Source organism: Danio rerio, chromosome 24 (genome assembly GCF_049306965.1).
Source record: "Danio rerio strain Tuebingen ecotype United States chromosome 24, GRCz12tu, whole genome shotgun sequence".
Taxonomy (NCBI): Eukaryota; Metazoa; Chordata; class Actinopteri; order Cypriniformes; family Danionidae; genus Danio; species Danio rerio.
Genome location: NC_133199.1, coordinates 26,775,724 through 26,799,337, shown reverse-complemented (window position 1 = coordinate 26,799,337; position 23,614 = coordinate 26,775,724). Strand labels below are relative to the sequence as shown.

The 23,614-nt window shown below is 38.1% G+C and overlaps 1 protein-coding gene across 1 annotated transcript; it reads left to right on the top strand.

The window, feature by feature from the left end:
- The first annotated feature begins 17,195 nt into the window (after window positions 1–17,195).
- LOC141380789 (uncharacterized) lies at window positions 17,196–22,817 on the top strand. Its single transcript, XM_073941277.1, has 2 exons — window positions 17,196–17,481; window positions 17,821–22,817. Exons 1-2 carry the CDS (start codon window positions 17,196–17,198, stop codon window positions 18,351–18,353), a joined length of 819 nt encoding a protein of 272 aa, XP_073797378.1. The 3' UTR covers window positions 18,354–22,817.
- Window positions 22,818–23,614: the final 797 nt, after the last annotated feature.

Below are 23,614 nucleotides of genomic sequence, written 5' to 3'. Positions count from 1 at the left end.
TTTGTGTTCAATATACATCTAATAGACATCTAAACCTTGACAGCTTGGCTAAAACAAGGCTAAACTTGGGCTGTCAGTGAAAATCTAATAGACATTTGAATGAACTAGTCATCAAATAGACAGATTAGACAGACTTTATATGTAGTCATTCCATTCTGTTTATTTAATGACTAGTCTGGTTTTGGTCTATTTTTCGACGTCTATTAGATTTTCACTGACAACCCAAAGTTAGCCTTGTTTTAGCCAGGATGACTGTGCTTAGACGTCTGTTAGACATCTATTAGACATCTTTTTAAAAAAAAAAATGCTTGCTGAGGAATGTACAACTGATGTACACACAACAGCTAGAATTTGTTTGCCTAATAAATGCCAAATGATGGCATTCACACAGTACAGTGTACAGTTTCAAATAAATTATAATTGTTAAAATTAGTGTACTGTGCATGACAGAAATCAAAATAATTTATTTGATTACTGACAAACTGCTCACTAAGTGTTAAATAACATCATCAAAGAGTCTAACCAAAAATCCATTTGACAGATTTATTAACCAGTAAAGCACAAACAAAAATGGTGTACCTTCTAGTGCACTCAGTGTTAGAATTTATTCCTTTAAATTGACTTTATTAGTGGATTGATGTACTGTACGCAATAGTAAATGAGGATTTGGGTTTTGGATTTTGGATAAAGCCAATAAAAAAGCGTGAGAATGACTACTTTTTCTGTGTCAGACGCAGGAAGTTGGCAATGCTACCTTGTGTACCAGAGTATTTTTGTTAATCATTAAGCACCATCTACCAAGCAGACGCACAACATCACAAGACGTTAATATTAGGTTAGATTTAGAGTCTACGGACAATGTTACTTTGATGTCCAATAACAATGTGAAATGAAGTGATTAAAATCCAATTTCAAGCCAATATCTTAAACCAACATCATATTGATGTCAAAAACGGACATTTATTCACCAGGTATGGCAACCAATATCATCTTAATAATGTTCACATCAAGCTGACATCATTAGACATTGATATTTGGTTGATTTTAGGTTTTATTGTAAAAGTAACCAAAATCCAATGTTGGGCTGATGTTGGGCATTGACGTCAACCTGATTTTTATTTCCAAACAAAATTTCTCATGACGTTAGGGTACAATGTCAGTCTGACACCATTTTGATGTCCTGTGCCTGCTGGGTAACATCAGTGAGTGATTTTGCAAGTTCACTCTGCTCATCACCAGTGAAAATTGTTTGGCTGTGAATGGTGAATAACATCTCAAAAATTGCTGGCTTTTCGAGTCTTTAGTAAAAACAGAGTTCATAACTACAGTAGGTTGATTTACATATCTGACTTGCACAAAAACATATTCAGTATCTGTTAAATAAATAAAAACGTTGAAGTACAAACAGATTATTTGGTGCAAAAGAGTTTTTTTATGCATTCTATTCTTCAATTTAGAAAGGCAGCACAGCTGAAAGGTTGGTTTGAGCTGCTACTCATCTGTACAGAGATGTGATTTTACATTTTATTTAGCCTGACGTTCATTCACTTCCCATTTACATTTTGGTGTAAAAGGCCTTTACATTTGTCAAATGTTAAATCGTTTATTTTATATTTCATTACAAACAAGCAACCATAGCTCATATGATAAAGTGACAAAAAAGTAACACAACTTTTCACTTACCTAAAAAAATAGCTACTGTAATTAACACACTTTTGTTAGTTTTCTTTACTTTCAACAGAAACTTTCCTCAACAGTGATAATAATATTAATCTTATACATTTTTTAATTTAGTTTCAAGCATAACATTTCTCCCTGTCTGATTATAGCAGATTCATACACAGATTCATGAGACTCAATCCAGCACGCTTCTCTGTTTGCCACAACCCCTTTGGGAAATGTCCATCCAGCTTAATTTCCAATCACAACTTGGAAGAATATTAATAGACCTGCCATGCCAAAATGTGCATCCCTCATAAAAACATCTCTGATGGACTTAGATCTTCAAACGGATGTTGTATTTGAGGCTTTTGTCTGTGTACTAGCACAAAGCATACAAAAGGTTATTGTCCCTCTCCGGCTCTGGAAATATTTCCTTAAGCTCACCTCAGACCAAGCAATTTCTCCCCTTTTTTTTCTCCTCTTGCCTTTGTTTTGAAGACAAAGGTGATGAATTTGGAGCGTGTGTGAAATGCCAGGCAGACAACGGTGAAGAACGAAGTGTGTCATTTATTCTCTCAGCAGGTGTGACGCGCCGGGCCTGGTGTGAGCCTCCGTCCATTGTCCTGCCGAACACACATCCCGCTCCCTGGAGAATAGCCTCCTCTCCCCGGCCGCGCCAATCCCAGGACAGAAAACTCGCAACAAAAGGTGAAAATGAGTGTAAATTGCAGTTATTTTTCCATCCTTTCCTTTTGTAATTTGAACACTTTTTATCTGCTGGAGCAACGCTTTATATATTTATTTATTTTCTTTTCTTTTTTTTTTTTTCTAGGAGAAGGAGCTTGCTGACACCTTATTCACAGGGTTATGTGACGACGTCGGTTTCTGATTACTTCCAAATGGTGTTACGATGAAAATTGCGAACTTCGACCTGTGGAGCATCTTCATGTTCTTTGGTTTGTCTCAGCATTATTAACAATTTTACCTTGAGCACCGTTTAATTAAAAACATTAGGATTTTGTATCTATTTGGGAAAATATATTCTTCTATTAAGGACATGTAAAAAAATGAAAGAACAGAAAAGAACATACAGTATATGCTTCACAAAATACTATATACAGTAGTGGAATTAGTATTGAACACGTCACCATTTTTCTCAAAAAACATATTTTTAAAGGTGCTGTTGAATTTTTTCCCCAGATGTTAGTGACAACCAAAGAAATCCATATATGTTAGGAAACTAATATTGATTAGTTTACAAAATAAGTTATGTGTAATAAAATGAAATGACACAGGAAAAAGTATTGAACACATGAAGAAGGGGAGGTGTAGAAAGACAGTGAAAGGCCCAGACAGCAGTTGAAATCCCTCAGCAATTATTCAGCAAACCTCTGCCCTTCATCAATGTAAATTATTAAAAGCTCCTTTAGTCCAGCATCTACATTATCAGGATGATAAAGATGAAACCAGAATTGACAAATTAGCACCACAATGATCCAAAACACAGCCAAGGAAAATCTCAAATGTTTTCAGAGAAAGAAAATCAAGTTGCAGAATGGCCCAGCCAATCACCTGACCTGAATCCAATATAAAAAAGAAAATCAAGATCAGATTTGACAGACGAGACCCACAGAACCATCAAGATTTTTGCTTCTGTTGAAGTCTGTAAAAAACTTACACCTGAGCAATGCATGTGACTTCATTCCCCATATTAGAGGCGCCTTTCAGCTGCCATTATTAAAAAGACTTTTACATAAGCTATTAAATACATTTCAGTACTTCAGTACATTATCCTTGTGTTATTCATTGTTATTACACATAACAATTTTTAGTTATGTTTTTATGCTTGTATTGTTTGGGGTTTTACCAAAATCTGGTTCAACTGCATGTTAACAGCTCCTTCAGAATATTTTTCCCAGAAAAAAATAAAAAACATGATGTGTTGAATATTTTTTCTGCTGTAAATGTCTTGTAACACTTGTTATAGTAGTGATCTTGTTTATTAAAACATTTTTGATTTTGTGCAAAGACAGATGAAGAGAATTTAAATAAATTGATGTAATTTAAAAATCATACATTACATTGTTTTCATTACAGTAGACTAAATAATGTAAAATTAAAAATTAAAAATTAAAAAAAAGAGTTTACCCAAAGCATTGCAGGGAGGTGTGTTTGTAACAACAGAAGAAGAGAGTGTTCCCGGAACGCACCCCTTATAGGGAACATTCTACAGTGCTCAGCATATATAAGTACAGCCCTATATGTAAGTACATCTTTTATATTTATATTTTTAATAGAAAGTTATACAATATTATATTTGTACATATACAGTACATTAGATTAGTCAGTACAGAAGCCAAATCTGGAGCTTATCTCACAAAATAACTAATGATAATGGTCCACTACAAAAACTAGTACACCCAAATTAATATGTTATAGTAAAATATTAACTACAAATTTAAAAAAGGAAAAATCAAGAGAAGCAAAAAAAAAAAAAAAAAAAAATGGAAAAATGTAGCCGAAATTTTGCTGGTTGTACCTTTTTTTTTTTTTTTTGCAATATTTTGCATGAATTGAATTTTTATTATCTTTCTATTTCTAAAAATGTTTGGTGACTAAAATATTATTTTAATAAATGTATCTGTTAAAATGCAACAAAATACATTGCCTATATTCACTAAAAAATTAATAAAAATATTCATTTTCAAAATAGGGTGTACTGAATTATGCTGAGCACTGTATATATGTAAAGAAATCTTTTCTGGCTAACTAACAAAGAACATGCTGGAAAACAAGAATTTTTAGCATCATTTTCACAAGCTGCTTTTTTACCATTGAGTTCTTAAGAATAGTGATATTAAAATCACATTAATAAATCAAAAATAAGGTTTTGGCATTACATATTTTTTTTTGGTACTTATGTGTAATATTTGTCCTAAAATACCTCTGACAGTTTTAGCATATCTAGAGCACTGTACCAATGTTGGCAAAATCAGCTATTTCAAAGTCTTAAATGTATTTTACAGTATGTTCTTTACATCTTTATGAGCAATGAAAATGAAGTAAGTAAAACGCCAGTATCTTTATGAAATATCTTTCTTGGTCATTCATGAAGATGTCTAAACCTTCGTTTTTTTAAGATGCTTTATTATTGGTTAATAATATGTGCCGAGGGTTTTTTTTTTTTTTTTTTCAAATTAACATTATTTTGAGAAAAGTCACATACCCATTTAAGAAATAATCATATCAGTATAAGGACCATTTCTTAGCTGGATAAAGCAAAGCAGCATCTCGTTAGAAATGTTTTGATGGACGAGGATTGTAATCACAGTAAAGACGTTTACAGGAGCTGTAAGGAAAATGACATGTTAGTCTGTTATATTGATGTGCAAACAAACCATTTATGTGCATGCACACTTTTTTGACATTTTAATGTGGTCCTATTATCTCTACTTGTCTGAAATGTAAACAAGCTCTTAAAAGCTATAAACCAGCTCATTGTGGCATCCTGTGAATTAAGTTTTGTTCGGTTCCTTTTTTCTCCCGTGTTTGGTTTGGTTATCACATGTCTTTCTGGAGTCTCCTTGTGTCCTGGGAACATACTGTTTTAGTGCACAAGCATAAGAAACTAATTTTATGTGAAAGCAAGAAGATCGCTGGTTCGAACCTTGGCTGGGTCAGCTTGCATTGCTGTGTGGAGTTTGCATGTTCTCCCCGTGTTCGCTTGGGTTTCCTCTGGGTGCTTCAATGTTCCCCACAAGTCCAAAGACATACAGCAGCTGAGGTGACTAATATCAGGGGTCAAAGAGTAGAATGTGTGGACAACTAGGAATATTTGGGTACCATTATTGACTGTTTTTTAAGCTTTGATGCAAACTGTGATGTTGTGTGCAAGATGGGGCATCAGCGCCTTTATTGTCTCAAGAAACTATCACGTTTTTCCATTGGCCCCAATATGCTTACTCTTTCCTATCATGTTTTTTTTAGTCTATTCTATCCATCACTTTGGTGTCATGGTTTGGAAGTCTGTCTCTTAAAATCAGGAAAAGACTGAGCCAGGTTATTGGTGGTTCAGCAGGTTGATTGGCAAATGAACCCCTGTATAGTAGGCAGCTTTTACGGATTGTCCAGAGTATTAGTAGCTATAACGAAATGCAGCCATACGTACCTCCGGCCATGTAAATCGCAGTCTCCAGAAACGTCCGCAGGGCTACATTTTCAGAATGAGCTTAGGTTGAATAGCTTTGTCCCATCATCTATTGTTGCTCTGAATAAATTGTAATATTTTATAAGGTGCTTTTGTATGTGTATACGTGGGTATGTATGTGTGTGATTTAATTGTTTGTATCAAATGGCAAACTTTGCTGCAAAAAGAATCTACCTACGGGTACCAATAATGTCATCTCAACTCAACTCAAAGACATTTAACTATATGTGAATAGTGTACATGTAAGCTAAATTGGCCATAGTGTATGTGTGTGATTGAGACTGTATGGGTGTTTTCTAGTGATGGGTTGCAGCTGAAAGGGCATTCGCTGCGTAAAACATATGCTGGATAAGTTGGCTGTTCATTCCGCTGTGGCAACCCCAGATTGATAAATGGACTAAGTCGAAAATAATATGAAAAAATAATTTATGTGAAGCATCACATTAGTTTTTGTTATTTAAATGTGACAGGTTTTAGTAATTCCCTAATAAAGTGCATAAAATATAATCTTACATTCCCAAAATAGTTGTCGGATGGAGCCAGAAATTACAATTCAAAATGTCTTTGAAAGCTACTTTGATATGAGAGTTTTATAGTTTCTTTTTCACTTTTGCGGTCATGTTTAGCTCAACTCATTCTGAAAACCTAGCCCTATTTACATTTCTGGAGATTGGGAATTATGTTGCCAGAAGTATGTGTGGCTGCATTTCATCTTTAAAACAAACACTACAGGGCGGTATGATTCAATTCTTTTCACGTTTGCCTGCTGACCGCTTACCTCCATGTGGACATCTTTCCCACTGTTGCCAGTTTGTCCAGTTAGCTCGCCATGTAAATTGACAGGCTTAAGATGCAGAGAGAAGTTGACCACTATGACAGGGTTTGTGTCAGGTGAAAAACGGTTCCAGAAGGTGGGAAAGACAAAAACAGGAGCTAAAAAATAAAATAAACAAGTAAATAACAGGGTGAGAATGTGTTAAAATCTGAAAACATGGTAAAAACCAGACGAGGGCTTTTCTTTTTCTGGATTGCTTTTTAAAACTGTTGGTTGGATTTAGGGAAGAGGGTGGGTGGGTCAATTCGTACTTTTGAAAAGAATATTGACTGGGATTACGGAAGGTAGAGAGAGGGTGGGTCAGTCAATCAGTCAGTCAGTCAGTCAGTCGACAGTGGCCTCTGATGCATTTAAGTGAGAACAGCAGGCACGAATGGCACTCGCAAGAGAAATTTGAGATCTCAAAAAGCGTACACAGCGGCTTCTGATGGATTTGCAAAAACAAAAACAAAAAAACGTAGCTCCTGCGACATATTTGGCATTCTCCAGAAATGTATATAGGGGGTACGTTTTCAGAATGAGCCTGGGTTGGTTAAGCTTTTAGTCAGTTTGAAAATATAATTTGATGCACTATATACCGTAGGACATTATTTCATTATTTCATCTGAATACTAAATATTAAAAATGAATTTGTGTGAAATTTAAAGCAAAGCATCCTTTTTATTATTAACCTGAAGCACATTGGCCTGCAGCAGTAGTTTGTGTGAATGTTCACCGCCTGATCGTCCAGTATTTATAATGAGAAACTGATGGGATTTGAGGCGATTATGAATCAGAGAGGCACCTACACCTGCACAAAGCAGCTTTTCCTCACAGAGAAACATTAGCTCATCTCTTTTAATCAATATGAAATATATTTGCCGCTTTTACCCACTAACAGCATATTATCATGTCGGGTTACAAATTAAAACGCCACGCCACTAACTGGCTGGGGAGGAGGAATCGGGCATCACAAAAATCTAATTGTTCCCATGACATTTTTCTTCAGCGGGACAATTAATTCTATCGGTCCACATAACCTTTTCCCCAAGCAGTGTACGATGGCATTTTTAGTATTCATAATGAATGGACTGCGAGTGAGAGAATGGTTAAAGCAATCATTACGTTATTTAACAAACGTATTTAATTGGATTGGACGTATAGGGAGTGTGTTTCTCGGTGACGACAAGCATTGATGTTCTGCCTGATAATTCAATATGGTAAATGGGATTGTTTTGTAGAAAGTACAATCTTCCATGCATTACTGTACTCGGTGGCCATGCCCCTCCTCCAGCTCTTCCTCCGCCCCACGCTTTTTCTTGCTTTCCCCGACTTTCAGCATCCCGTTTAATGAAAGTCGAGGTTGAGTTGTATTTCAGCGCAACTGAATTTACAAAAGCAATTTACAGAAAAGGCTCACTTTGGCTACATTAGAGAGAAGCTTCCATCAGTCCGGGCCCCTCAGGGACAGAGAAGGTGCTGTACATCCGTGTCTTAAACTGAGGTGAACATCCTAATTTATTAAGTATTGATCACCACAAATGACAGTAAGTGCTACAACATTTAGTGAGCAAATAACTGACAAATTGACAGACAATTTTCTTACATTTGGAGTCTTTAATGGCTTAAGTACACAAGAAAAAGACTATAAAAATATTATCGGCCATGGAGCATGAGAAAAACAAAAATCCATCATGGCCATTACACTTTCCTCTTGACATTGTTAAATGACCTTAATGCCTTAAACAACGGACGTGTCGGCCTCTAATGATGCATTTGGTGAGTGTTTCTTACTTTTTGCCCAAAAATTACATACTTTTATTTGATTTTTTAAATGCAGCTTGTAATGGGATACGCATTATGTGCGTGCTGCGATGCCATTATATAGTGTTAGTAGAAAGTACCTGAGATTGTATTGAAGTAAATGTGCTTAATCTAGGCTGGCTTAATCTAATTTCCATCAACAGCCTTCTTGTTCCAGGCTGTGAAAGAAATGTTAATGTGACCTCATTAATCTATTAGCCCTGATGCACGCGCATAGAGGAGCAGGCAGATCCCAATAAATAATGCATTATTTTCACCAGGCATGGCCCTCTGTAACCCGTCCCACCTCTAGGGCAATTAAAAGGGGTTAGAGTGCCTTCGATGCGCAGCTACGGCACGTGGAAGGCCAGGCGCTTGGGTTCAATATTCGTGAGCTGTAGCTGTATCCTCCAAGACCTTATTAATAACAGGAAGGAATGTATCCGAGCCGCTTTGGACTTGACCTAAAGACTTGTTTATCCCCGTGGGGGTGCGATTGTAGAGTTTTTCTGCTCAATGCCAGGCGGTGAGGGAGAGGCGTAGATGATTTTAGCTGTTTACCATTGAGAGCTCTGTACTAGCCCTCTTCCACAGGCACAGCTCCGATGCAGATGCTCGGCTTGTGTTTATTTCAAAGGAGAAAAGGCGGCACTGGTCTGGGAGGGGATTTGTTCATATCAGACCCTAAAGGTCTTGAACAGAGCCAGGGAAGAAGGGAGCCCTGTAGTACCCCATTTTCATGGACACATTTCGAGTGCAGGTTCACAGCCTGTGTCCAATCTTTAGCTGTTTTGCACATTTTCACAGTAGAAAATAGGGTTTGGGGCCAGAGCGATTGGTTCAACCCCATCCCTAAAGGTCTCAGTTGGAGCCGGGGGAGCTTAGTTTTAGGTAGACATGGATGGTTTTAACTGTTTATCATTGAGAGCCCTGTACTACCCCTTTTTTTCTGACACAGTTCCAATGTGGGATCCCAGCCAGTGTCCATTCTCAAACTAGCATGAGCAGTATGGACATTTCTAAAGGGGAAAGGAGGGTCTAAGGCCAGACAAAATGGTTCAAATCTGACCCTAAAGGTCTTAAACAGAGCCAGGGGAGAAGGGAGCCCCGCAGTACCACATTTCCATTCACATAGATCTGGTGCAAGTTCACAGCCTGTGTCCATTCTCAAGCTGTTATGCACATTTTCACAGTCAAAATAGGGGTTCAGGGCCAGAGAGATTGGTTCAGCCCCATCCCTAAAGGTCTAAGATGGAGCCAGCCAGGAGAGCTTTGTGTTAGGGAGGCATAGATGAATTTACCTTTTTTTACTGACACAGTTCTGATGTGGGATCCCATCCAATGTTCATTTTCAAACTATACACATTCTCAGAAATAAAGGTACAGGAGCTGTCACTGGGGCAGTAGCTTTTCAAAAGGTACAAAGTTGTACCTAAAGGGTTCATAATGGTACCTCTTAGGTACTTTTTAGGCAGATTTCGGTACTAATACGTCCCTTTGAAGCACCAATGTGGAGTCTTTGGGTACAAATATGTATCTTTTGAAAAGGTACTTCCCCGGTGACAGCTCCTGTACCTTTATCTCTGAAAGTGCAGTATGGACATTTCCAAAAAATAAATGTGGGGTCCAGGATAGAAATATAGATAGAAATATTGGTTCAAATCTGTCCCTAAAGGACTGTAACAGACATGGGTATGCTCAATACCAGGCGGTCTGGGTGACATAATTTTAGCAGTTTACCACTGACTTCCATGAAGTACCCCATTTCCAATGACATGGTTGTGCGTGTTGACAATCTATTACATGGTATGTACATTACCAAAAGTGGGTTCCAGGCTGTACATATTGATTAAATTCCTGAAGTTCTCAGAAGCAGCTGGCACCTCAGTACCAAGTGGTGAGTGATGCATCTTTGAATTTATCTCTTTACCACTGATGGCTCTGTACCCCTTTTCCACCAAGACAGATCCAGTGTGGGTTTCCAGTCTGTGTCCATGCTTGAACTGTTATATTTCCAAAGGAAAAAACCAGACCGGAACAATTGGTTCAGCTCCAGCCCTAAAGGTCTCAAATGGAGCCAGGGTAGCTCAGTGCCTGGCACAGAGGGAGGTGTAGATGATTTTAACTGTTAATATTGAGAGCCCTGTAATACCCCTTTTTCCACTGACATGATTCCAGTGTAGTTTTCTGACCATGAATTTATACTACAGAAAAGAAGGTTTTGGGCCTCAATGGTTTAAGATTCGTTAAACTCTGGGTTTAAAAGTCTCGAAGAGATTTGGGAGGTGGGGGTGGAGAAAGTCTAATGGTGTCTGGCAGTCTTTTAAATGAACAATGTAATGACATTGCTCTTTATAAGTCTTTATGTCTAAATATATTAAACTGTGCACAAGAGAATGATCTGGTTTTGGGAGAGCAAGGGAATTAAGAATATATCTAAAAAGAAAAGATTTACTTGCAATATATGTGAGCTGCTGGTACACTATAATCATTCCCAGTTCTGTGAAGAGCAAAACAGAAGTGCTGAAATGCCTACACCAAATACTGCAGTGTTTGTTTTTAGACTGGTTATAGCGTAGTTGTGTGTATAGGTTTCTTTATGACCCGTGTTTGTGGTTTCCCCAAGGCCTGCATTCGAGGAAAGGATGCAGTGTTATACCTAATCTATTTTGGTTTGTTTTAAAATCTAAACTACAATTGTTAACCGTTGTACAATTGTTAATCATTTACAATGCATTCTGTCAGTTAGTTATACAACAACAAATAGAAGCATTATATCATTGTTCGGAAGCACACGGCTTGAAAAAGTCTGGCTCCAGAATACAAAAAGGCGTACAAAAGATCTATTTCAGGCTTAATTTTGGACACAGTCTGTACTTTTGGATAATTTCTCGTTAGTCCAAAAGGTCTTTCTCACATAATTATGGTCACATACTTTGTATATGATGTAATATGCTGCAAAACGAGTTAACGGTCAGTTTAATGGTTGTTTTTATAAGCCATTTTAAGAGTTTAAATTAAATGACAATTTCCTTTTTAACCCAAGTTCATGAGAAAGAAAAGCAGTTTTCATGTTTTAACCAAACACGCCCTTTCCAAAACGCCGCCAAGTCAGGTATCAGCAAAAAAGCAGCCTGAAAATAGCTGTAACTTAAAGCTTAGCTTTTCAATAATTATAGCTTAGCTTTCTTTACTCATAAGAGATCCGGGGATCTGTACTGTAAGAAAAGTTAGAAATAAAAAGTTGGTGTTAGCGTTGCGTTCTCTCATGTTTCACTCCTCAAAAGCTGCAATTATGCTGTGAAGATCAGGATTCATGCTTGGTTATCATGGGGATTGACTACACCTCCGGAGAGTTTCAGCCTAAATCAAAACTAAAAGATAAGCAGAGCTGTTTTCCTTCCTTCTTTCACTCTCTTTTGCAGAAAAAAGCCTCCTCGTTTCAAAGGGCTCTAGCATTAATTTGAAGAAATGTTCCTATCTGTGTTTGAATATTGGCAGTTCATTCCACTCAGAGGCCTCAAGCTTGTCAGGGAGACAGCGTTACCGAGGGTTCATTTTATTTTTAGTTGAAATGAATGAATGTTTATAATGGATATGATTTGGCTGTGTAATTCCTACTAATTTGACTTTTTATATTCCGTATTGTATTGCAGTGAAGTATGCAAGTATCCACTCCGTGTTGTTGCTCCTATTTTCCACATTTGGATAGATGAATTCAATGAGACGCTGCGATCAGATCCACTTTGTGGTATGTAAGGAGTCAACCGTAGACATTTCAGAGGAACAGAGTCTCCAATCAGAGTCTTTGCAATGCCATGAACTGTCCATTCAAATTCCCTCTGACTCCAATAACACTTATCTTAAAGCGTTCCTTTAGTCTGCCTTCAATACCCATGCAAAATATCATTCAACCTCAAAATTGCATTGAATATAAAAATGAAAGACCTGATAATGTCCTTGACTGGAACAAGAGAGGATTTTTTCTGCACTTGGGTCAGTGTATTTGAATAACATTAGAGAGCTCAAAGCTTCCCTGTCTTGATTCTTTAACTTCAACTCTCCTCTGGCAAATTTAGTTGAAATGTAAAATATTAATTCAGTTATCTTAAAGTCCATGCTGCCTCATTTAAATTTCCAAAACTAGCCTTTAAAGGGATACTTCACTCAGAAATGAATATTCTGTCATTATTTACTTACTATCATGTTTTTCAAAACTTTAATTCAAGAGTTTAATTCCACCAAGGAACATGCTAGAACATTTCGCCCCGTTCAATTAGTCCTAATATATCTTAATTATGCATAAAAATACATCCTGTGCTCAATATATGAAATCTTCTGATGTCACCTTTGTGTGAGCATACAGAAATTTAGGCTAAATTAATCACTGAGAGTAACTGTGAACAAACTGATTCACTGAAAAGATGAAGAAGAAAAAAACAAGAGTCAACATTACAATATTTTTAGGATAAATGCATAAGGCTATTATTGTTACCTAAAACCTAGCCGTTAAAATACTATTAAACATAATTGCATAAATATGATATTTGTATTATTCTAATATTCATAAAATTAAATGGCTAAATATATACATATATATATATATATATATATATATATATATATATATATATATATATATATATATATATATATATATATATATATATATATATATATATATACATATATATATATATACATATATATATATATACATACATATATATACACATACATATATATACATACATATATATATATATACATACATATATATATACATACATATATATATATATATATATATATATATATATATATATATATATATATATATATATATATTTCTTGAAATAGGAGAATTAATAAAAGTATACTTTTAATACTGTATATATCAATTTATAACTATTAAAAGAGCATGACTACAGTAAAAACAAACCCAGGCTCATTCTGATTACGTACCCCTATGTAGATTTCTGGAAAGAGCAAAATACGTGGCAGGAGATACGTTTTTTTGCAATCCACCAGGTCGCTGTGTACACTTTTTCAGATCTCAAATTTCTTTCACGTGTGCCATTCGCCCCTGCTGTTCTCACTTAATTCCTCGACTGACTGACCAATAGACTGACCCAACTTTCCCCCTCTAAACTGTCACGAAATGGGGAAAGATCACTAAATGCAAAAATCCAAGTGCAGCAATTTATTAACAAAAAGACAAAGGCATCCAAAAAGACAGATTTCCAAATCTTGCACAGAACTAGAAGCAAGATACAAAAACAAGATGACCAGACGAAATAACTGGCAAAAGTCCAAAAACGGGTAAATACAAGGACAGGGTAGGAGTGCTAACAAGTGCTAACAAAAACGAACACAAACAGGAATCCAAGAATAATCGTAATCCAAAAAAACTAGATATCCAGACAAACATACCAGACGTGAGGAACTAACAAAATCCTAAGGCAACTAAAACAGAGGACAAGAGGGTTTATAAAGACAGGACTAAATTAACAAACACAAAACAGCTGTAACATAACACAATCAGTAATACAAAGGATTATGGGAAATGAAGTGAAACTACAAAACAAACTAGTGCCCTCAAGTGTCCAAACTAGGGCACTGCAACAGGTGTGACATAAACCCAACCAATAGTGTTTTAAAAAGCACCCATTGACCTGACCACCCCCTCCCCTAAAGCCAACTGAAAAAAGAAAAGCCCTTGCCTAAGTTTTACTACGTTTTCCAGTTTTAACACTTTCTCACCCTGTTATTTACTTGTTTTTTTTTCAACATTTGTTTTTGTCTTTTCCCTACTTTCTGGAACCGTTCTTTACCAGACTCAAATGTCATTGTCGCAGCCAACTTTGCTCTGCGTCTCAAGTCTGGTGACGCACATGTTGTGCTACCAGACAAACTGGTAACAGCCGAAAAGCTGTCCATTCAGCGGTAATCAGTCAGCTGTTAAGTGAGAAAAGGCGTCATAACGGCTTTTTTTATTTTAAAGATGAAATTTACTATCTCTAATAATGTATATAGAGCTAAGTTTTCGGAATGAAAGCATAAATTAGATTTCAAATAAAATAATAAAAGATAATACACAATAATAATGGACCGTGTAATCACAGGTAAAAAATAAATAAATTAACACTAATCACTAAACAATCGAAATACTAAAATACCACTGCACACAAGACCTGAGATCTGCACAAGTAGAGGAACAATTTTGAGATTCTTTAGGGTCCATTTTAAGGCTTAAATACTGCCACTGTAATCACACGTAAACACATTATTATACACATAAAGATAACATGAGGGTAAGTAAAATGGAAAAAAAATCTTTCAGCACATGTTTAAGTGTTATCCTTGTTTAGTTTATCTTCCAAGGATAATGTATGCTGTAGCTCTGGAAAACAGCGAGAGGAAGAGCTGATGAACGGCCAGCTCTCGGAGCGCAGGGACACAAGGCTACATTCACAGGGAATGGTTTGAATAATTGGAAATGTGGAGTCAAAATGTGTTTCTGAGAAGGAGGGGGTTGAGGGAGAGACATTGGTCTAAATACATTACGCAGCTAATGGGTTATTTCAATGCACACCAGGGTCAGGGGTTCACGAGGCGATGCGTTTAGTGAGGACGATCATCTGTCCTGCTGGACGGACCTCAGGAACAGGGCCGCTGGACTGTCCCTTATGATGCTAATTTTCATGCCTAATTTCCTCCACCGAACAGACCTTGTGTCTTTTTTGCACATCACTTCCAAAATGGCTTTGTAGTGTAGTTTAGAAAGAGCAACTTATTTCTGTCTAACAAAATTTTTGGATTTTGCCTTATTGCGCTTAAAGTCATGTTTTAAGGTAAGAGGCTACATGTAAAAACTGTTTTAATGCAAACAAAATGTTGAAAATCAACAAAATAGCATTTTTAAGTGTTTCTTTTTTAGCACTTAATCCATCTTTGTCTGTATATATATATATATATATATATATATATATATATATATATATATATATATATATATATATAAAATCTAAAAAATATATTTATTTATTTTATTAGTTTTATTAGTTTATTTATTTATTTATTTTTATTTTTTTGAAGAGCCCCTGTTATGCATTTAAAAGGGTCTAATTTTAGTTTGGGGATCTACAACTACTATAATATGCATGCAAGGTCAAAAAATACTTTCATTGTCTTATAATATGCAATTATTTTTACCTAATTATCCCAATGACTCCCATATTATTCGTTCTGAGATTAATTTGTTTCCAAACCCCTCCTTAACGCAAAGCTAATCTGCGCTGATTGATCCGATAACCCAGTCTATTGCAATTGGTCGACTCCATTCAGTATGACAAAAAGAAATGCTCACCACCATGCTCACCATAGCCAGAGTGCAGAGTATAAGTGTGAGCCCAATGCAGGAGTGCATTAAAGCAATGCAGTTCAACACCAGCAGATTGCCCTATTCTTAACCATGACACACATCCAGTATTAATCCACATAGTGGCAAAATCTGTACTATTTTGACACCTGACCGTCACACGCGTGTAGGAACAGCTGATGGGGGCCATACCAATGACAAACTGCAGTGGATCACGAGCTCACAAATGCATTTAAATACAGTATATAAAAAAGCAGCAATCGTCACATTTTTAGCGTGATTTTAGACTCAATATGATAATATAAAGAGTTACCAGATACAGTACAAGTCACGTGAAGTGGTTACAAGTACCAAAACACAAATACATAATTTGCAAGCTAGCGAGAACAAGGAGCCAACCATTTTAATCACTCTTAAGTTACTTACACTTGTGAAATGGAGGAAGGAGTAGTTCTTTCTGATCCTTCCTTTAAAAAACATCCTACAAATCCCGTGTTGTAAGCATGTAGACTGCTGAAGCACTCATTAGAAAAATGATGGGAACACAGCACAAGGCTGGGGCTATAATGCTGGGGTATTTTTCCAAATATAAACTTCAACCACTGACTCTTCACAGCCTCTTCTTTGGGTAGAGAAAACACCACTAACTTTTTTTCTCACAATTCAGAGCACAGCGTCTTCGCAACATGATTCAAGCAGGATCTGCTACAGTGTCTTCCTCTTTTTCTTTCTACAGTGGGTTTGGTGGGTGTCTACAGTTAGTGGGTGGGGCTGGTGGTTTTAATTTTCCAGGGTCTGCGTGCACAGAGTTACGTATGGACGTCACACTGTGTCACACAACCAGCGATCGCTTCCCAGAGGATTGCTGGTTTTCACACGAACTCTCTAAACTACATTTCCGCTTTTCCCAGGACTACACATTCATACATGCACTGCTCCCAACACGCACGTCTGTTCATTCATCTATCCTGATTGCATCACCAGCTGAGCCTTGTTCACAGACTGATTTCATTCCATTCATAAGCCACTCGTTCACGCTTCCAGTTTGCCGAGTCTTGTTTTCCTTGTGTAACATTACAACGCGTTTCCCTGTCTTGTTTCTCCGTGTCTCGGTCCCAGCCTTGTACCTTTGTTATCCTGTTTAGCCGCCTGCCTTTAGACCTTTTGCCTGTTATATTGACGACGATTCTGGACTGCCTTTACATACCCGTTTGCACCTGATTTGACCATTGCTTGCCTGACATTGAATAAACTGCATATTGGATCTTACCTCCTGTTGTCTCCTGTCACTCCACCCCAGTTGTGGTTACAGAAGACTCGGCCACATCATGGATCCAGCGGGCATTCAAATCATGCGCCTCCGTCAGGAAGCCCGGTCAATTGAGGAATACGTGGAGGACTTCATTAATCTGGCCCACGGTACCACCCTGGATGAGGTATGTCTCATGATATTTTTTCATGGAGGACTTTCTGAGCCGTTGTATTCCATGATGCCTTTGAACGATCCCCACTGCACCATCATGAACTACATTGATCTAGCTCTCCAAATGAGTGGATCTTCCTTCACCGTTGGCGAGGTGGAGGAGAATCCAAAATATCTTTTGGGGGGGGGCAGTAGAGAGCTTGCGAATCCGTTTCCACAGCCAGCTCACAAGATGGCCGCTCCCAGTCAGCCAGCTCACAAGATGGCTTCCAGTCCCAAGTCTGTTCCTGCCCCTGAAAGGCCATCTGCAGTGCTGCCAGACCCTCCAGTGCTGCCAGATCCTCCAGAGCTGCCAGACCGTCCAGTGCTGCCAGATCCTCCAGAGCTGCCAGACCGTCCAGTGCTGCCAGATCCTCTAGAGCTGCCAGAGTCGCTGCCAGACCGTCCAGAGCTGCCAGACCGTCCAGTGCTGCCAGACCATCCAGTGCTGCCAGACCCTCCAGTGCTGTCAGACCCTCCAGTGCTGTCAGACCCTCCAGTGCTGCCAGATCCTCCAGTGCTGCCAGACCCTCCAGTGCTGCCAGATCCTCCAGAGCTGCCAGACCGTCCAGTGCTGCCAGATCCTCTAGAGCTGCCAGAGTCACTGCCACCGCCAGAGCTGCCACCGCCAGAGCTGCCACCGCCAGAGCTACCACCGCCAGAGCTGCCACCGCCAGAGCTGCCACCGCCAGAGCTGCCACCGCCAGAGCTGCCAGCGCCTCAGCCAGAGCCGACGCCGCAGCCAGCGCCTCAGCCAGAGCCGACGCCGCAGCCAGCGCCTCAGCCAGAGCCGACGCCGCAGCCAGCGCCTCAGCCAGAGCCGACACCGCAGCCTGAGCTTCCCGAACGGCCGCCGCCTCAGCCTGAGCTTCCCGACAGCCGCCGCCGCCGCCTGAGCTTCCCGAACGGCCGCCGCCTGAGGTTCCCGAACGGCCGCCGCCTGAGCTCCCCGAACGGCCGCGACTCCTCGCCTTGCCGATCCCAGCCCAGCTCCTCGTCCTGTCGGCTCCCTACAAGCCTCTAACCCTGCCGGCTCTTCGCAGTACTCCAGGTCCTTCGCTGCCACACGATCCAGGACCACTGCAGCTCCACTCTCCAGGTCTTCCGCAGCTCCAGTCTCCAGGCCCTCCGCAGCTCCACGCCCCAGGTACGCCCCAGCTGCATGGTCCTGGCCCTCCAAACCCTTTCCCCCTGTTCCGCCTCCGCTCCGCCTCCCGCCTGAACAGTAGTGGAGTGTCTGGAATCCACTCCTAGAGGGGGGGCTATGTCACACAACCAGCGATCGCTTCCCAGAGGATCGCTGGTTTTCACACGAACTCTCTAAACTACATTTCCGCTTTTCCCAGGACTACACATTCATACTTGCACTGCTCCTAACACGCACGTCTGTTCATTCATCTATCCTGATTGCATCACCAGCTGAGCCTTGTTCACAGACTGATTTCATTCCATTCATAAGCCACTCGTTCACGCTTCCAGTTTGCCGAGTCTTGTTTTCCCTGTGTAACATTACAATGCGTTTCCCTGTCTTGTTTCTCCGTGTCTCGATCCCAGCCTTGTACCTTTGTTATCCTGTTTAGCCGCCTGCCTTTAGACCTTTTGCCTGTTATATTGACGACGATTCTGGACTGCCTTTACATACCCGTTTGCACCTGATTTGACCATTGCTTGCCTGACATTGAATAAACTGCATATTGGATCTTACCTCCTGTTGTCTCCTGTCACTCCACCCCAGTCGTCCACACTGACACGGCTAAAGATTTGTTACCAAGACGATTCATTTGAACCAGTCTGAGTCGACTATTTTATAGATGAAGCAATACTTTTAAACATGATGCAATTTCAGATTTAAGACTAAGTTGGATATTTTACTTCACTTAGAGCTGTGTTACACACTGCAAAATAATGGCTCTTTAAAGACTCGTTTTTTCAAAATAATAATTTTTCCTCTTTTTTCAAATCTGTATTCTAATTTTGCTTTTATGGAGGGATTTTTTCATAAGTCATGGTTTGTCTGATTATATACAACATTTAATTCTAACAAAATTGTGAAGATTTTGTAAAAACTTACTGTATTGTTAAAAAAATAAGCAATAATTATTTTTCAGATTTTTTGTGTGTTAGAAATGTATGCAAATTAGCACAATGAAATATCCCCTTATTTGCATATTTAACATATTCTTAATGCAGTAAGTTAACTGGAGAAGTATGGTGATAACTTCTTTTCTCAGCCTATCAACACCTGCAGTGTATTAAATCTTTTTCATCTCTCGTTTTAATAAATCAGTTCTATATTAATGTTGCTTTGCGAAATGTAGAATGTCATATGAACATAAATTCTGTCTCTTAGCGTGCTGAGATTTCAACTAATCGTTGATATAATAGGATTTTTCATTCCCTGCACTATTGTGTTTGTTCAGGGTGTAATTTGGCTGGCCTAAGTGTCACAATTTGAAGGCTTTTTTCTCCCCATGTCTGCATTAAGTGCTGGGGGGCCTGCATCGTATTCAGTGGTTCGTTCTGAGATTTTTATTATCATTTTCAAAGCATCAAAGGTTTTCTCCATCCGAGCTTAAAGAGATGAAAGTTTGCCTTTGTTCCATCCCCACGACATTACTAGCATGCATTAGAGTTCTTTTTATATGTGAAATTACCTTTTACATTCTCGTTGAGAGAGCGGTCTGTAATGCAGTAGTTTCCTCGCTCGTTTTTTATCACATAAAATTGTATTTTTCCTCCTCCTCGGGAAGATACAATTCACTTTTTTGATTTTTTTCTTCTTCTGAGGTTCATAAGTCGATGCATTTTATGGTCACTACACACTTTGATCGGCTTTAATCTCAATGACAAACACTGCCTTGTTTGTTTCATGTGTCAAAACCAGGCGGTCTGACTGATATGTTTTTCTTTTTTTCTTTTACTATGAGGAAAGCAGGAATGGCCACTTAAAGGATGCTTTGAAGAAAGCACAATGCACCTTGCATAAAATACTACGACTACATCTCTCCATCTACTAACTTTAAAATGCTTTAGTAATAATACATTTATATTTTGGGCTCAATAAGACTTTTTCTTTTAAGAAATGTATGGATTTATCAAGAGTGCAAAATAAAAACTAACATTGTTACAAAAGATTAATTTTTCTTCGGCTTAGTCTCTTTGTTCATCAATGGTCACCACATTGAAATGAACTCCTCCTGCATATGTTTTATGCAGTGGATGCCCTTTTAGCCATAACCTAGCACCGGGAAACACCCATACATACTTATTCACACAAAGGCACTCATCCACTACATCCAATTTAGTTTAGTTACAAAAGATAAATGCTTTAAAAAGAAAAAAAAATTTAAAGTGTTTTTTTTCACCCTGATGAAAGCAGTTGTTTGCTGAAATGTGTAGGTGCAGTTTTAAGGAATACCCATGTCAATAAAAGCTTTTTAATATTTTTTTCCACATTTTTCAAGTGCCTTGAACAGATTTTTGTTGTTTATTCTGATGGATCCCTTACCCAAAAAGCACTGCCGCTTTATTTAAGCTACCCCTGAGCACTTTTTGTTTGGTTTAGTTTTTTTTTGTTGTTGATGTTGTTTTTTTCTTTTTCATATAAAAATCCAACCAAATTTATTGAAGTTTCTACTCACAAAAAAGAGCAGTATAACAGTATCTAACATTTATTATAATACTATTTTTTAATTATAATTGTTAAAACATTGAGAGTGTAGATCAGGGATCACCAATCTCGGTCCTGGAGAGCCGGTGTCCCTGCAGGGTTTAGCTACAACTTCCCTCAACACACCTGCCTGAATGTTTCAAGTATACCTAATAATACCTTGATTAGCTTGTTCAAGTGTGTTTGATTAGGGTTGGAGCTAAAATCTGCAGGACACCGGCTCTCCAGGAACAAGTTTGGTGACCACTGGTGTAGATGCATAGTTGAACATGTAAACAAAAACGGAGGAAAAAATAACCCTAAAATCAACACAGATAAGTATTTCAGTATAAAAGGTTTACTGTAAAAAATAACCTTAAAGGACGGTTTTTAGAATGATGTAGTTGAATGGTTGAGGTTCAGAAAATGAGTGCTGAGGTGCCTTGACAGTTACAGATTTAAAAAAACAAAAAGGCGGTAAAAATAGAACCCTGTACAACAACATACACAACAAACATTTCCATATAAAAGAGTTCTTCCAAATGGCATGCTTTAACATTGAACTGCTCCTTTATGTAACGAACCATGTAATGAACAATATTTTTTAGAGTTAAAATTTTCAGTTACTATGTGAAAAGAACCTTAAAAGACTGTTTTTAGAATTGTGTAGTTGAATGGCTGGGCTTCAGAAAATTATTGCTGAGGTGTCTTGACATTTAAAGATTTAAAAAAGACGGGAAAATAGAACTCTTTGCTTTAACACAACTTTCACTGAAATGGCATGCTTTAACATAGAACTGCTCCTATATATTAAAAAAAACAAATAATGAACAATATTTATTAAAGTTTAAATATTCAGTTACAAAAGGAAGTTAAAGGCTGGTTTTATATTAATGTAGTTGAAAGGTTAAGCTTCAAAAATAAAAAGCAGTGCTGAGGTGCCTTGACAGTTAAAAAACTAAAAAATAGAACCCTGTTGTCTCACACAACAACAGTCATTTTCATATAAAAGAATTCTTCAAAATGACATGCTTCAACATAGAACTGGTTCTATATACCATATGATGAACCATATTTATTAGAGTTTAAATATTCAGTTATGGGATCTCGATTCAACAAAGCAACTTCATTGACATGCTATCAATATTGACCAAACTGCTGCACAATACCTTCAGTAAAATCTGTGTTAACAGTCGTGATCTGAAGTGGGATGGACTGGTGTGTTGTTGCTATAATTTAAAAAATGCAAACTCTATGTTTTGGCCTGCTCTCTTGCTGTTCAGTGATTCAAATAAACAGCTCTCTTTTCTGCCCTGCGGTTGAAATTAAAATAAGGGGGGAAAAACAATAACTTGAATTTCATTCTCTGCATAATGTAATTAATATCACTTTTTTATCCATGTGGAATTTTAAATTAAGATGTAAATTGGCCATTTAACATAGCCATAGGATTCATAATCCTGAGATGTCAAACTCAATTAAAGCTTTGCCGCACACAAGGGATTTTCCGGACACACAATGAGAAACCAATCAAGATCTGTTCCAAATGACTCTGCTGTCTGCGTTTGTGATGGAATTGTCCAGTGGGCAAATCCCCAGTGTCTGCGTGCGATTCATCTTTTACCTGAATGCTTGAGCTCTTCATGCCCGACTCAGTTCCTCACTCTTTTTACATATGCAAACAGGCCGGCGTCTCAGACAATTGCTCATTCCCCTCTCTTGATCACAGAGGCTTTAAGCAGCAAATAAGCAGTAAATGAAAGGAATGTTTAAGCGAGGCATACAATTTGAAGAGCTGAGGATGGTACAGCAGTAATGTGTTAATCTGCCTCTGTTAGATGAATTACCTCCAGGGGTGGAGAGCTGGGAAATGGGAAGATTGGGGCTGACAGACAGTGAACCAGAGCGAGAGGCGGATGCGAACGCACCTGCGCAGGTTTTATTATCTCGCTGGACTCTTTCCAATTAGAAGTAATGGGTACCTGACCTTCTGTGGCAAACCAGGGGTTCATTTAAAAAATACACTTGGCAGGTTTGGTTCGCTTAAAACAAACCCTGGTGTTATTGCTCTTTTAGTGAGATTCATTTGAATACAGTAAGTGTGAATGCTTGCATACTGACATTGGTGTGGACCAATTGGTGTGGTATTTGATGAAACTATGAACATATCTCTTAAGAGTTTAAGATGCTAATTTGTACATTTAAGATATCAATATTGACCTTTTAGGTACCTTTTGAAAGTATGTGTGTGCAAGTGAGTGTGTATGCATCCAACACAATCTCACTGCAATTCGTAACATTTTGAATTAGTGGCTAATTTGTATTAATGTACGATCTCATTCATACAATTAAGTACGATTTTCTTATACCCAATCACGGTTGAATTTAGAGCCAGGGTTGGGTTCCACGCCTCCTTTTTAAAATTGTACATTCACGAATTAGCCACTAAACTGACAAAACGTACAATATTTACATTTTCTCATGAGATCAGGCTGGTTTGTTCTGGTTTCGGTGGTTCCCGAGGGAACTCTAATTTGTACAATGACATGGTAAGACACAGGTATTACTATGATGGTTTATGAAGACATTTCTTGTGTCCTCATAATTCAAAATGCTTTGAAATTCAACTTGACAAT